The sequence below is a fragment of the Hemiscyllium ocellatum genome, chromosome 39 (assembly GCF_020745735.1).
Source record: "Hemiscyllium ocellatum isolate sHemOce1 chromosome 39, sHemOce1.pat.X.cur, whole genome shotgun sequence".
Taxonomy (NCBI): Eukaryota; Metazoa; Chordata; class Chondrichthyes; order Orectolobiformes; family Hemiscylliidae; genus Hemiscyllium; species Hemiscyllium ocellatum.
In genome coordinates, this window is record NC_083439.1 from 17,059,870 (window position 1) to 17,076,508 (window position 16,639).

The 16,639-nt window shown below is 36.8% G+C and overlaps 1 protein-coding gene across 10 annotated transcripts in view; it reads left to right on the forward strand.

Moving 5' to 3' along the window:
• The window catches only part of dmxl2 (Dmx-like 2), a 139,447-nt gene that overhangs the window by 85,662 nt on the left and 37,146 nt on the right, over positions 1-16,639 (forward strand). For 6 of the 10 annotated variants that reach the window (XM_060853085.1, XM_060853086.1, XM_060853089.1 and 3 more), the window contains 11 exons: positions 929-1,026; positions 3,897-4,062; positions 4,471-4,735; positions 5,316-6,403; positions 10,530-10,721; positions 11,344-11,420; positions 11,644-11,771; positions 11,941-12,189; positions 12,964-13,086; positions 14,186-14,358; positions 14,852-14,994. In XM_060853085.1, coding sequence (XP_060709068.1) covers positions 929-1,026; positions 3,897-4,062; positions 4,471-4,735; positions 5,316-6,403; positions 10,530-10,721; positions 11,344-11,420; positions 11,644-11,771; positions 11,941-12,189; positions 12,964-13,086; positions 14,186-14,358; positions 14,852-14,994 — 2,702 coding nt within the window. The remainder of the gene's footprint in view (positions 1-928; positions 1,027-3,896; positions 4,063-4,470; positions 4,736-5,315; positions 6,404-10,529; positions 10,722-11,343; positions 11,421-11,643; positions 11,772-11,940; positions 12,190-12,963; positions 13,087-14,185; positions 14,359-14,851; positions 14,995-16,639) is intronic. The other 4 variants (XM_060853094.1, XM_060853093.1, XM_060853088.1 and 1 more) reach the window with 3 other exon arrangements.

The window sequence follows — 16,639 nt, forward strand, 5'->3', positions numbered from 1 at the left end:
AACAGGCTCCGTGTACGTAATTGTTCTTTATCTCTGCAAAGAGCCTGTGTGTTAATATATGTAGCTTCAAGTAGCAAGCCCAACTAGCAATCCCAAATTCAGTTACCAGAATAATTCCTCACAAGTTCAAGATTATCTAGCACATGTAAAGTTACATCTAGAGTCAGACACTGTTGCAAGTTTTGCAAGTACAGGCTTTGGTACAGCCCGTATTTTGTTTGTTGCAAACAGCTGAAGGGACGTACTGATGCTACAGTGTACATTTTAAAATATTACTCAAGGCTCGTACGACCAAACGATTGTCTTTTAAAGGTCTTATATGAATATAAATTTTGTTGCTCTGTTATCAACGTTGTCATTACCTCTTTTCTGTTTTTCCTGCATTCTGTTTGTATTTCCTGCATTTTATCATTTAAATTATCTACCTAAATTATAACCAGCAAATGCTTTTTCAAGTTTTCATGTTAATTAATCTTTCTGTTTGTGGGAATTGATTTTCAGTATTTTCCTTTTTTTTTCTGGAATATGCTTTGCACTCCTAAATGCTTAAGATTGCAAGTCTACAGTTCTGTTTCTCAATGTGTCTACAGATTTATTCAGTTTCTTTTCCATAGTTTTGCAGCCCATATATATATTCCAATTGTAACTAATTCCTTGCTATTGTCTGTGTAATGCAAAGTGGTTCTTTTTGGGCCATATTCCTGTTTTAAACCCATTTACATTAGTACTCTACTTCCTTCTAATTATATCTACTACTATCACTCCCTTTAAAAGTGAAAAATCCAGTTATATATTGTTACCAATATGGACTCTGGCAACAGTGCTTTAGATGTAGCAATTGTGTCACAATTCTAATTGCATCAGTTGCTCCCAATCCCAAATGCGAGGATATATTTGTGAAAGTGTTTTATTTCCACTTTTTACACAGGTTGCTAAAGCTGCTTTCCAAAGAAATAATGCTGCAATGGATGCTGCATTATTTTATCTTGCTATAAAGAAAAAGGCTGTACTTTGGGGCTTATTCAGGTATGTCTGAAAATAAAAATACATACTAAGGCCATTTAGGACAAAACTGAACAGCGAAGCTTTTTTGTTAATATCTATTCTCACTTCAAGTTGTGTCTTTCGAACAGCACTAACCCTGAATATTGAAAATTGCATGCCATAATCTTTTGTAAACCTCAATGATAAGGCTGTCTGTTTGTATTTCTTCTATTACTGATTTGACTAAGTTGGTTTGAGAACTCTTTACATTAAATAATGACCTCTTCTCCGTCTCAGCAAAATAGTTTTTATTTAGTATGGAAAGGTTTTTTTCTTTGTTTCTTCGCTTCTGCTCAAACAGGAACTAAGTTAGGGGAAGATTGTAATTTTGAAAATATTGTGTCTCAGTTATGTTGTTTATGCTATCTGAAGCTTCTACCATGAACCCAGCATGGATGTTTAGTCATCTGTGTTACTTTGGCAATTAATTTTAAATCCACTTTAATACTTTCCACAATGCTTTTCATGCAGTCCTACATAATCATCAAACGTTTGATCCTCGCTATCCTTTACCTAACTTCAAAATAGATATTGAATTTGTGTTCTTCATTTTGACAGTAAGTGCCCAAGTTTTTTTTCAGTGTGGATCTATTTCTTCTGCCAAGCAGAAATTTATTTTTCTTGTTTTTGGGTTAAATTCTCCAATAAACATAGCAGTAAATCCTGAAAAAACTATACTTCAGGTAAAGCATTAGAAGGACACTCAAAATTCTTACTTGAATGTGTAACTGTCACCTCAGATTCATAACTACTGGATGCCCAATTACACTGGAAACCCAAAAATTTGGCAGTAGCTTCAACTGAAGGGTTGGCATAGTTTAGAAATCAGAATGTTACTGGAGGGAAAATGGTTGGCAAGTTTGGAATTGTTTATGAAGAGCTGACGTGCTGAAGATCAGAAGGTCTCAACGTTTGTTTAAAAATGTTGAATTTGAAATTCATGTGTAATATATTATTTCTTTATATCAGTGTTCACAAATAAAGATTGTCAATAGATTTGACTTATTTATTCTGAGGTGTAATATGTTAGAAAATAATGTGAAAAGTGTAGTATAGTGTTGTCAGTCTCCCACGCCATCTTGAAACAGAGAAAAATATACCAAAACGTTGAATTTAAAAGCAGAAAAATAAAGAAATAAAGTACAGCTTTAGAGTCCTTCTTGTCAAGTGCTCAGCCATGAGCCTGGAGCCGCTAGCCATGAGTTCCCACACTGCACTGCTGGAACAAGAGTCACCACCTTTTGGTGCCATCTTGCCTCCATCGACACCACTGTCACTATGAGCCCTCAGTGGACTTGCCACTGCAGCCACCACCGATGCCACTGGCTCCCACACCAGCCCAAACTCTATTCTGCTGCCAAGAGTCTGCTCTTGCCAATACAGCTACCACCTTAGGCCATAGACAGAGGAGCAGAAGTTAGGTCATTCAGCCCATCGAGTCTGCTCCGCTATTCAATCATGTCTGCTAATTTTCTCAACCCCCTTTCCAACGACAAAGGGTTATGGGGAGAAAGCTGATTCCAGGGAAGGTGGGACTGACATATGAGGCGAGATTGACTGATTAGATTAGGATTATTTTCGCTGGCATTTAGATGAATATAAGGGGATCTCATAGAGACTTATAAAATTCTCACAGGACCAGGTAAGGTAGATGCCGAATGACCAGAACCAGGGGTCGCAGTCTGAGGATTTAGGGTAGACCATTTAGGACAGAGGTGAGAAGACATCTCTTCACCCAAAGAGTGGTGAACCTGTGGAATTCATTACTGCGGGAAGTAGCTAATGTTAAAACATTGAATGTATTCATGAGGTAGCTAGATACAGCACTTAGGGTGAATGGGGTCAAAGGTTATAGGGAGAAAGCAGGATTAGGCTATTAAGTTGGACGGTCAGCCACGGTGGGGCATGCTCAAAAGGCTCAATGGTCTTCTCCTGCCCCATCTTCTATGTTTCTGTGTCTGACACCAGCCCAAAGCCTGCCTTCACCGCAGCCTCCATGAGTCTGCGCTGGATGCAGATGCCACACAGAACTAAAACTCACTTCTACTGCAGCAGCTATGTGTCGGTGCAGGGCTCACCTCATCAATGCAGAAGCTGCTGGGAGCTTAAACGCATCTCTGATGCCTCCGCCACGAGTCTGCACTGGTCTCACCTCGTGGCAGCCACAAGTCTGTTATGGACTCGCCCTGCCACCGCCATGTCCGAGCTCCTCGCAAGAGGCAAGTAAAAGGAAGAAAAAGAACAAGAAAAGAGAATTAAGAAAAGCAGATGAGCCGCAGGCTCAAGAGCCTTACTGAGCTGCCATTTTGGATTTCCAAAAGTGCAGGCAGCTTAACACAAAATAGCATGGGAATTTTAATTTACAGATATATCTTATTGATATAGCCTAGGATTGAATTTGACCATCTCAGGTAGTTGATAGCTCGAATTCATCTATGGTAGCCATGCTGAGCTAGCTGATTTTCAGTGCATCAATAAAGATCTGGACTTCAGCCAGAAGATGCAACTTTCCTACTTTTTATTCCATGAAATGTTTTGATATTTTCTGTTGGTTTATTTTCTGTTGGTTTTTGCACATTATAACTTGTATATTGATGTGGCTTTCTATATGCATAAATCATATGCAGTACCATCTAAATGCGTTTTGAAAATATTCATGCACATGTTAAAATTAGAGAATTGCAGGATTATTTAAATTTATCGATTCACAACTGATATGCTTTGTTATGCGTAACATTTGAAGAATGATGAGGAGCATACAAAGTAGATGTTCTGCTTTTTACTTCAAATGACTTGTGTTGGTATAACTTCATGTGTTCAAATCTAACAGAACTGTTGTGTACTTGTCTCAGATCTCAGCACGATCAAAAGATGACCGAGTTTTTCAAACACAATTTTAGTGAAGACAGATGGCGGAAAGCAGCTTTGAAAAATGCATTTGCTTTGCTGGGTAAACAGCGATTTGAACAGTCTGCAGCATTTTTCCTTTTGGCTGGTTCTTTAAAGGATGCTATTGAGGTAAGGTTGGTCTTCCTTGTTCAAATCATAATTGACGTTCTTCATGGTAACATCTAGTCACAACAACAATTTGTTTTTAATAATATTTAACTGCTGTAACTGATAACCCTTTTTTACTTGGAGCTAAAGCTCTCAGGATTTCCCAGCTTGGTAACAATGTATTTGAGGTGCCAAGATTATTAAATTAACAAGTAACAACATTTAATTTTGTAGTGTCGTTTCAAGTTCTAATCTTTGGTCTTTCTTCTAAAATGATTTATAATATTTTTAATATCAAAATTCCAAATGTTGCAATAAAACTATAGTACTTTTCCTGCAGAATCATTTGCCATTGTTTACTATCACTTGTGCATGGTTTCCTGACTCCTAATCTTCACAAAGGCAGGACTTTTGCCTATGTCTTGACAGGTGTGTCTCGAAAAAATGGATGACATTCAATTGGCCATGGTTATTGCAAGATTGTATGAAGCTGACTATGAAACATCCTCTACCTGTAAATTCATTCTCTATGAAAAAGTTCTGGGCTGTAAAGCAGACGGATCTGAATTTGTGCCAAGCCAATTACATCCAGATCCATTTTTGCGAAGTATTGCATATTGGACTCTGAAAGATTACTCTAAGGCATTGGATACACTTCTGGAACAACCTATAAAGGGTAGTGACAAGCATCCAGGTATGAAGAATCAACTGAAGAGTATACTACAGTCTCTTACCTGTCACTCAGCTAGCTTTGTACTCATGCTGCCCCTGTCTCTTTTATTCCAGACAATTTAATTTTGCTAAAGCCCCTATTTTGTTGCATTATTTGGGTGATTTTATTTTCCTTTGTATCTAGATTTTAGTCCTTGAAATTGAGGCATGTAGCACCCTTTTTTCACATCCTAGATGGGGTCTTATATCACTAAAATGGCAAGTGCCACCTCCGGCAATAGTCAAGGAAACCAACCCAAGACCACATGCAAAAAGACAAACTTTTTTGGTGCCTAACTCCACAAAGTGTAACCTCTGTCTCGTGGGCTACTGCTGGCTGACACCATCACCCTACAACCACTGATTGCTCATGTGAGATCCTTGTTAAACCCCTTCCCTCCTCAGCTTACTCACCTCCACTCTCCCATTTGTGATACACGATGTCACAAGGCTCAGACTTTGTGAATGGTTACCGTACAATGGGTTGCTTCAAAATTTCAAATGATTATGTCTAAACTTATAACTCTAACTGCTGTAAATATGTTTTTTCTGTTATGTTACAGGAGTCCTCATAAAATCTTGCAATCCTGTAGTATTCAGCTTTTACAATTATCTTCGCGCTCACCCTTTGTTGATGCGGAGACATTTTGCTTCACCTGAAGGATCTTTGGCTACTTTAGGACTTGTAACAGACAAAGGCAGTGAAGATGAAATCAACCTTATTGAGAGGAAATTATTTTTTTCCACAGCAAATGCCCACTTTAAAGTTGGCTGCCCTGTCTTAGCTCTTGAGGTACTGTCTAAGATACCAAAGATCTTGAAAAAATCAAAAATATACTTCAAAAGTGAAAACGGCACATTGAGTACCCAGAGGCAAAATGGTGTTGATAATCGTGATGGAATCACTGGACCTACTGAGTGGTCGCAGACTGTAGCAGATTCTTCTGGTCTGGATGGGGGAACCAGTAATACTGCTGGCTTTGATTGGAGTCAGCCAATAATGTCATTTGCTGAAGAACCACTAAAACTTGAATGGGATGATGAGAAAGATGATGAATTTGAAGAGGAGGATGCTGGTGGGCTGAATATGAAAGATGCAGAAATAAAGCACAAGGCTGACGATAAGAAAAAATGTATTCCTGAAGAGTCTCGGTCTCATCCAAAAGAAGATTCCACTTCCTCTGACTCATGGGTTGATGTAATTGCAGAACAGTTAAAATTCAGAGCATGCTTGAAAATCCTAATGACTGAACTTAGGACATTGGCTACGGGATATGAAGTAGATGGAGGGAAGCTCCGATTTCAACTGTACAACTGGTTAGAAAAAGAGATTTGTGCAATGCATCAAATCTGCAATTATAAAACTGAAACTAAAGACTCTGTCATTGACATTGATACAAAGACCAGTAGCTCACTTGACCAGGAGGATATAACTGAAAACACAGAAGGCGCTTCATATGAAAGGCATCAGATCGATCGGCGGAGGCTACAAGCAAAGCAAGAACACGCAGAAAGACGGAAATGGTGGCTGCGGAAAAATCAGGCCCTGCTTCGAGTTTTTCTAAGCTATTGCAGTTTGCATGGAGCTCAAGGTGGTGGCTTAGCTTCAGTCAGAATGGAACTTATCTTTCTATTACAAGAATCACAGCAGGTATAAGACTCTAGAAGTGGTCAGTAAATGAAGCAGAGTGAAATACACCATATGGCTTTAATTGTGAGAATCCAGAAGTCCTACACTTCAGTGTTTTCAATTAAGTAACATATTTTGCTTCATGTTTCCTGATATATATATATATATATATATATATATATATATATATATATAATATATATACAGGTTAAAAGTGTATTTTTGTTCACGTTTTTCTTTTTGCTGTTGTACTATGTCTCCCACCTCCATAAAGAAAAATGAATAGACTGATTTCAATGGTCTCCACTGGCTGGAAGAAGGTCGTAGCATGAATTGCAACACTGAATTTGCCTCCTTGTTACCACTCCCAATCTACCCACTTTTATTACTGACCAATTATGAAAATTGGCAGCCATATCAGTTGCTTGTTTCAAGTGGGAGCATTCTTGCGACATGCAAAGTAGGATCTTACCACTACATAAATCCAGCCTTTGGGAAGATTGCAACAAATGTCTCACTGTTACTACTTTTGGGTTTTTTGACATTGATACTGACCCCCCAACCATGAAAATTCAGCCAGTTGAGTCTGATTTTCACCTTGGTCACACACTGGAGAGATATCTGAGTCTAGTATGTCCCTGGTTCTGGAAAGTGTGTGATCATCCTCCTTAAAGGATTTTAAAGAAGCTATTAGAATACACGCCCCTTTCCCTACCCTTCCTCAGGATCGGGATGCTGCTTGTAAGTGCTAATGTAGCACTAACAGCTCACCTATCGTATGCAAATTAATCCCATTTTTTCTGCTGCTCCTGAAGTCTTTCCAGTATGCACCCAGGGTGAAAATCAGACCCACTGGGTTGAATTGTCATATTTGGATTGCAACCCTGATCTTGGTCTCTATTCTAAGGCTGAACCTGAAAGTAATCACAGCAAGCTGTTAATCATGATTTTTCAGTAGGTAATCAATGAAAAAGTTACCTCTGAGAGCTTCATCAATTAAGTAAGTTGTGCATACCAGGAAAATGGGAAGCCAAATGGAAGGCGTCACTGTGATATCTGGCTGGCAGCCCTTCCAGGAGAGGTGGGGTACCGCATAACATTATGATTCAGCTGATATCAATCTCAATAAGTCAAATTCCAGAATGAAACCTGACTTGACAGAGCATAAGTTTTATTTTGTATTTATCTTTGCAATTTGGTTACCACAGTGGTCAGCCTCTAAACAGATTCACACATCAAACCTGTTTCCCATTATTGAAAGTATACTAACACACAAGAGAAGAAAAAAATTTGGAAAGATCATAAACATCACAAAGAAAGACGATCCTTTTCCTTAGCAGCATCATTTACTGACACTCAACCCTATTAATGCATCAGTGCTACCTTCATTTATACATTTCTTACTCAACTGTCAAGGCCACGAGTAATTCTTTTCAGTGATCTTCTACTCATTCACCAAATGTGCTTCTCTTCATCTCTCATTTAGGCACACAGAGGTCAATGATGAAAAGTCAGTAAGTTAGCCTGCAAAAGGGAAAAACAACTTTTTTTTCAAGCTCTAATAGCTCAGACACAGCCAAAACTAAATTGTCCTTCTACTGCTATGAACTTTTTCTGTTTTTGAACTGAGCCTACTTGTGGCCCATGGCCTTGCTTTCTGCATGGTGTAAAAACAAATCTCGAAACACATCAGTAATCATCACATAAGGTAGCTCGTCTGGTCATTTAGTTTATGTCTGATGTTTGCTTGGAAATACTGTTTTGAACTTGCTGTTCAAAATTACTTTCTGACTTTTCAAAAAGGAAGTCTTCTTCACAGAACTAAAAAACAAAATCCCATTTATCTCTAGTTTAAAATAATAATTATAGATTGTAGACCTTCATCGCATTAAGAAAAAAATGAATGTGCCTTCAAATTAAGGTGCACTGTACAGCATTAGGACAAATTAAAAATCTCACATGACCACAACTTCATGCTATGAATGAGGTTGTTGAGTCCCATTGCTGAGTGATTAAGTAGTAGCATTAATGTCCCCTCCCAGCTCTCATTGCCTCCAAGGAAAACCCTGATGATGTTTTCATCCTGTGTGAAAGTGAGCCTTTAATTTGGCTAAGTGTTTACCTATCACAGACTGGTAGCTGGTGATCCTGTTTCTGGCTAAACCTGGTACACTATTTTCAGAATTTGCTGCTGACCATTCTACATATCTGCCTTCTTGGCGCTTGTAAAATGCAACACATTGGATAGACAATGGTATACATCTGTAACCTGACAATGTCTCTTTATAAAGACTTGGAGGTGTCACTGTTGGACTGGAGTGGACAACAGTTAAAATCACACAACATTAGGTTATTGTCCAACAGATTTATTTGAAAGCTTCCAAATATAACCTGTTGCATTATAGCCTGGTGTTGTGTGATTTTTTTTAAAAATCTTTTTAAAGAATAAGTATCCAATGATGTAAAAGGTAATGCCAGTAATCCCCATCATTTACTATTATGATATTATATCATTCTTTGAGATCGGCATTGCATCCTGCAGAAGTTTTGTGCTATTATACAATCTCTAGAAGGTCAGCTTACCATCTTTATCCCTACTATAATCTGCTATTAAAATATCTTGGCTCAGATAGCATTAATTATTCCATCACTCCAGCCAACAATTTCATTTTTAGATTTAGCTGGGGGCCTGTAATTTTAAAAATGCAAGAGAAGCATACCATTCAAGATCAGAAACCTGACTGGCCAGTCACTGGGATAAGTATGTAACAACCATAAGACTAGAACAGTGATGAATTGCCTAGTTGTGAGGCTCACTGACATGAACCGGATAACAAAATCTTAAATGTTGCATAGGACAGATATCCGAAAATAGCAATTTTCTGCATTAAATGTCATCACTATTCCTTCCATAAAGTTCAACTAAACCAGCTTTCTCCTATGTTCCAAATATAACTTTTAAATGCTATAAGTTTTCTGTTGGATTTTATTTCTCCCACATTATTTTGTCTCCGGTCATCTTGCAATGGAGGGATTTGGGCCGGGTGCTGGCAGGTGGGATTAGTTTGGCTTGCGATATCTAATCGGCATCGATGAGTTGGACCAAAGGGTCTGTTTCCATGCTATACATCTCTATAACTCTGTGATGCAAGTTCATGGATTCATCAGCACAGATGGGTTTTATCCTATGATATCTACTGATTTACAGACTGCATCCTTGACTAGCGGGCAATGTACAGAATAAGCTGCTTCCTTCTGCTTGATTCAAAAATTGTAATTTAGGTTATAGTTGATTACTTTAAAATGTAAGTTCAGTCAGACCATGCCAGTGTTCATGGTTACATGCTGCATCCCATATGTTATCATTCTGTGCTGAACCGAAACCAATATCTTTAAGAGCATCTCAAGTCAGTAAAGTTTTACAGTTTGCAATGAAGGTTGGTTAATAACTTCTCTCGTCTTGGAGATTTTTTGGCCTTAAGATTGTAAGACAACCTTCAAATAAACAAGATAATTTTCTTGCACATGACAGCAGGAGCTGGGAATAAATTCAAATTAGATTTATCTTTATCAGCTGCTGCTTTTTCACTTAATCCTTAAAATGTTATGAGTACAACTAACTACTCATACTTGCATACTTTTCTTAAAGAAAAGCCTCTAATAGAATTGATGAATATTGACTATAACTGCTGTTTAAGTTGACATATTCGTGGTTCTCCGCATTCAATTGTCATTACTTTAAGTTGCCATGTATGAAGTTAATTGATTTTGGCCTTCATAAGGAGAGGAAAATAAATGTGAAATGTGATCCCAAGACACTAATAATATACTTGAAATACAACATGATAAATATGGATTTGGTACTTGATTGCTTTGAGAAAATTGGGGCTAGTCATAGACCAATTTTGAGGGCTATTTTTCAATTTATTCTTTTGGACCAGTCAGTTTTCTTTTGTATATATGGACTTTTACAACAAATTTGGGATTGATAGATTATTAGTAAAGAATTTGTCGTTCTCCATTTGTGTTTTTGTTACCATGGGCAGGTTGCCCACTTTATATCACTAGAAATCGTGTATAGAATTTGACTGTGTTAACTCATTATAAGCTTATATGATTGTTCAATATTGGTTTTACTTTCTGATAGGAAACTACCATGAAACAGCTTCAGTCTCCACTTCCTTTACCAACCACTTTGCCCCTTCTCTCTGCAAGCATTGCTTCAACCAAAACTGTGATAGCCAACCCTGTCATGCATTTGAGTAACCATATCCATGATATTCTGTACACTGTGGTCCAGATGAGTTTTCCACCTCTTCCAAGTCTTAAGGATGAAAAGGTAACAATTTTATTAAGGCTTGCTGTTTTTCAAAATATTAATAGCATTGGTTGCAGTTACATGTTTACTGTGAAACTCATCTTTAGGTGAATAAATACCTGTCAGTGGGCTTCATATTCAGTTTTAGAGGAGAAGATATTTTTCACAAGGTTCAAGATAACATGTCAACCATAGAACTTTACAATCAAACCAATTCTCAGTGAAAAATTAATAACCAGTATCTGAGCCAGATTGATCTATCGTACTTGAGGGCATAGTTGCTAACTATCCAACAGGTTTGGCAGATTAGTAGGCATGAGAAAGTTACCTTGTGACTAGTAACTAACACTCTTCATATTTGGCTCCAGTTAATTTGTAAAACAGAAATATTTCCTAAATATGTAGGTTGTTCTTGTCTATAAACAATGGACAGATGGATACAGTTTAATTGGTTAACTCTGTGCATCCGTGGGGATCATTAATCTCTGGCTTTCCCAATGTGTGCCTAAATTCATGATTAAACATTTAGTACTTAAAGAAATTTCCTCTGTGCTGATAAAGCAATATAGGCCATAGTTATATTCATGTGAAGTATTTCTACCAGCTATCCTTTAACTTCTTAATGTACTGTATTCCATATTAGGTTTTCATTCTGCATACTTTGGCTGCTTCACTCTCAGCTTGTATTTACCAGTCTTTGTGTGACAGTCACAGCTACAGGTAAATTTATTCATTATACTGATGTTCATCAAACCATTTAGTTTTGCTTTAAGACATCCTCACAATGTAAAATAATCCTTGAGATCCAGTTGTCTGTCAGGCTATTATAGGTCAAAATGTATCTATAGCCTCACTTTAAATGAATGATATTCCATTGGTTTCAATAAATAATTAATTTATCAAAACTTGAAATGACTTCTTTAAAAATTATCCTTTTTCACAGTCAAACGGCTACAAACCTGTTTACCGGAATGGTTTATCAGGGACTTCTGTTAGGTGAAAGACGTAGATTGCGGACTGAAAGCATTGAAGAACATGTAACTCCTAACTCTTCACCTTCACACTGGCCTGGTAAGGTAGAAATATATGTTGCAAGATGGTAAAAACTTATCGAATAACAAGCTGGTACTCTACCTTCTTTGTAACTCTATGTATGAACTGGATAGCACCTACTCAAATAGTCTACAAAAATGCTTTCTTCTGACTTGATTAGTTAAAATACACCATTTATTTCTTACAGGTGTTTCATCACTCATTAATCTTCTTGGAACAGCTCAGGAAGATGATCAACCCAAATTGAATGTGTTGCTTTGTGAGGCAGTGATTGGTGTCTACCTAAGCCTTTTGATCCATGGTCTTGCTACTCAAGATAGCAAAGAACTCTTTCGATTAGTTGCTCATCCACTAAATAATCGAACTTGGGCTGCAGTATTTGGGGGAGGTGCAAAAACGATAATAAAACCCAAAAAACGGCCAGAACTTACACCAGGTACATTAATTTATTATGTAACACCAGTAATAGCAACTTGATTTTATACAGTGCATTTTACATAACATGGTAGAAGTTTAAAACTTTCTTCCATGTAAGCTACATAATGATAAATCAAGTGTTAATTTTAAAACTGAGATTGATATGGTTCTCCCTAAATTGTTTGGATTTGGTTGTGACACCACATTTATATTTGCATTCATCATCTTCAGCCTAGTGTGCATTCCATACATGCACTCTTAGTGTGACTGGGGAATCCTGAATGTTACTATTTTATAAATTATGCTTTATATCATATCTAGTTTGTGGCATTACTATTGATGCTTCTGAATGTTTTTTTTCAGTCTTGTTTGAGATTATTTTTCCCACATCTGATTTATAACCTAAAAATTTCATTTTGACTGATGAAATTATTTTGAGCAGTAGTCTGCAAGTCATATCACTTAAGTGATGGTGAGGTTCAATTTTTTTTCCCCAGCATGAAGATACCTGCAATCAAGTAGTAATAAACTCTTGAACTCTCAATAGTAGGCTGTATTATTGATTTAGATAACCATTAACAGTGTTGAGGTTCTCCCTATTAAAGGATACAATAGATTTAGTTTTATTCATTTCAAAATTATTGGATATATTTGTAAATTAAGAGCAATAAAATTCATTTACCAAGTACTGAATATAAAGCCCTAAAGTAATGGAGCAGAATTATTTTTTCAGCACCAAGATTTCAGAATTGAATGGTATGTATTTTAAATTAAAAACTAATTTGTGGTACAGGTGAACCATATATTTCAGCTGTACCAAATTTGGAACAACATACTGACTTGAAGACAGGACCAGTAGCTGTGCCTGTCTCTTCCAGCTGTGAGACTGGTACACAGCACACCACAGGACTGGATGGTGAGTGGTAATGTTTGCTGCTGTGGAGTGTAGTGTGCTTTTCTTGGGTTGGAACTTGTCCCTTCCTTGGAGTAACTTTCTTCTTCCTTTTTCTGTTCCCAAAAATACTATTTCAGAAAAATGATAATATGTTTAAACTTCACTAAAGCTGTTACCCAATCAAAAAGATGCATTTTATTGTAACATCTAATCTCTTTATGTAAAGGTATCACTTTGTACTTAACAAAATGTGATTTAAAATAGCATGATTTGGAGTGTAGTGGAAGGCTGACATAATTGAGAGATTCAATAGTGTCTGAAATAGCAGCACTGTAATGAATAAACAAAATTATCTAACTTGCTGTTTTACTGTACAGGGTATGCAATTTTGCTGTGATCTGTAAACTAAAATTCACTGGGTGAATTTTAACACAATATCCGTTTGGCAGAAAACTGGCTGGATTGAGTCAAATACAGATTTGACAGCCTAAATAAATTTACTCTCCATTATCTTAAAGTGCAACTATGATGTATTCTGATTTTGACTTGAAATTTTGATAAAACCTTTTCAAAGTTTTTAGTTAGTTGCAGGTAACTTTGTGACTGTACTCAGATGTCAGCAAAATAAATGAATTTCAGGAGCATGTGGGGTCGAAGTTTTAATCTGCAAAATAACTTTTAATTTATCTTCCACTGATTTATCAGCTTTTGTATCAACTTATTAATATATGTCCTCTTTTCACACCTGAACAAATGTTTGTGTGGAATCATTGCTAACTTTCCATGCTTGTCGTTTGAAAATAAATGGATAGTTCAGGATTAATCTTAAGTACATTCTGTCTTGAGAGTATTTAAAAGAAACCAAATTAATAATTAGTACAATATAGACCTTTTGTGTTATCTTTGAGAATGATTCTTATCAACTTTTAATAATTCCTGTTGACTGTCTGGTAAAGAACTTGAAGTTCATTTTTATTTATTTTTGGACTATTAATCTAAGGATCTTAAGGTAATCATGCTAAATTAAGATGTTTGAGTTTAGGTCAACCATTATGACCAATGTAGGCAACTACACTGCCAAAGGTTTCATTCAGTACATCTGTCTCATTGCTTTGAACAGTTCCTCCAGAGGACATTGACCGATATCGACGGAGATTTAATATGAAGATGTTGGTTCCTGGTAGGCCTGTAAAGGAAACTTCAACCCCACCGCCAGTACCAGCAGAGAGACCATCATACAAAGAAAAGTTTATTCCACCTGAGCTCAGTATGTGGGATTATTTTGTTGCCAAAGTGAGTGCAATATATCTTAAAAGTATTGGTGCAAATTTATTAGTCCATTAATATTTTGATTCACTTTATGATATCGTGAAAACTTGATTCAGTCTTCATGTATTCAAGTTAAGTCTATGTAGCATCTAGGAGATGGTGAGGACTCCAGATACTGAATGATGAAGGGTCCTGCCCAAAACGTTGAATCTCCTGACCTTCAGATGCCACGCTGTACTTTTTCTAGGTCTACATAGCATTTCACTCCCCAGGTGCTGTGCTGTGGGCAGTTACCTACATTATGCCAAAAAAAGCATTATTCAAATAAAATTGTCCTGAAATGCCTCTGACAAATTCTATACCGAAAATGGCTGCAGGATAGTATGGAAAAGAGTTCATTGAATGCTTGACTTTCCTGTTACATTCAATAATATTGCAAAATATGTTACTAATTACTATATAGTTTCAAGTTTTTTTCAACTCGTTCTGTTTTAATCATTTATGTTTGTACTTTAAGCCATTCTTGCCTCCATCTGAGAGTGGGTTTATGTATGACTCAGATGAAAGTATCCCGAGTGATGATGATGAAGAAGAAGATGAAGATGATGCTTTTATTTCTGACACTCAGCTACAAGAGCATTCAGATCCTAACTCTTACAGGTTAGTTAAAAGGATCCTTGTTGCAGTAGCAGCTACCTTATGTACATTTAAATTTACCTTTTAATAAACCAATAGACAAGTCATTTGCAGGTTTGTTAATGTGTCTATTACAGTGCTCACAGAATACTCATATTGCATAGAATTGGAGGAGTATAATTCAGTTTTCGGGGGAATAAAATGGAGGGGGAAATCCTTTCATTCCGAAATTTCTCCCTTTCAATACAAGTGAGTGTTGTAATCAGATACCAGCAACATCATTGACTTGTGATTTTTCAATAGATATGTTCCCTATTTCCTAGATCTCTCAATTGCTGGTGATTAGGGTTTAAGCAGTGAAGGGAATAGCATTGATAGGACTAGAAAGGAGGTTCTGCAGAAAGAATTCTAACAGTTAAGAACCAAATTAGAAAGCAGATCCTCCAAGGTAATAATCTCTGGGAGGGGTGAGGTGGGAGTGCTGTAGAGAAGATCTATAAGCTTTCAAAGCACAAAGATATGGCAGTATTGCAAGGTATGTAGTCAGGTAATGACCACTGGAATGGAACAGCAAGGAACAGAGTGAACAAACATGAAAATGAGCAGTACATGGGATTAAACGGGGAAAATATAGTAAAAAGGCTAAATTAATGGTTCATTATTTAAATGTATTTAGTACTGTGGACAAAATAAATGAATTAACAGCACGCATAAAGGGAAATGGCTATTATCTTTTAGTCATTATGAAGCCAAGGTTCTGAAGACATCAAAGCTGGGAACTAAATATTCAGGGATGTGTGACTTTTGAAAAGAACAGTTGGAAGGAAAGGGTATGGACTAGTTTTGTTTGTGCAAGGTGGAATAAATACAATGTCAAAAAAATGATCTTAGATGAGAAGACATAGAATCCATATGAATAGAGGTGAAAAAAAAAACAAGCTGAAAAAGATAATATTTGGAGTAGTCTATAGGACCTTTACCAGTAGCTAAACTGTAAGACCGAGAATAATTCAGGAGATAATGAGGACGAGTGAAAGAGGCGACCATAGGTGACCTTAATATTCATATAGATTGGGAAAAACATATTTGCAGAGGAAGCCATGAGTAGGAATGAAAAGAATATATTTGGGACAGCTTCCCAGAACAATATGCTATGGATCCAACCAGAGATCAGTCTATTTTGGATCTGGTATTGTATATTGAGGCATGTTTAAGAAATGACCTCAAAGTAAAAGATCTCCTTGGAAATAATGACCGTAAAATGGTAGAATTTACCATTCAATTTGAAACAGAAACTTGAGTCAGAACAACTGTGCTAAACTCTTTTAAGAAGTGTAGTTGCAAATGAATGAGGGTAAAGTTGGCTGGAATGGACTGAGAGAGAAGTTTAACAGAAAAGATGGTCGACAGACATAGCAGACAATCCTCATCTTTGTCATGACAATGTTATAGCGTGTGAACAGTAGAGATGTTGGGCTGCATTTTCCCATTTTCAGGGAATTTCATGGTGGAAGACCCTTTCATGACTTACAGCAATCTTTCCTACGTAGTATTCCATTCCTTTACATTTACACATTCAGCCTGTTTGGTGCCTTTGTATAGTCATATGGCAAGAGGGTTAATATTCCCCTTCTTGTATACAAGCCCACTGACATCATATTTAAAGCTT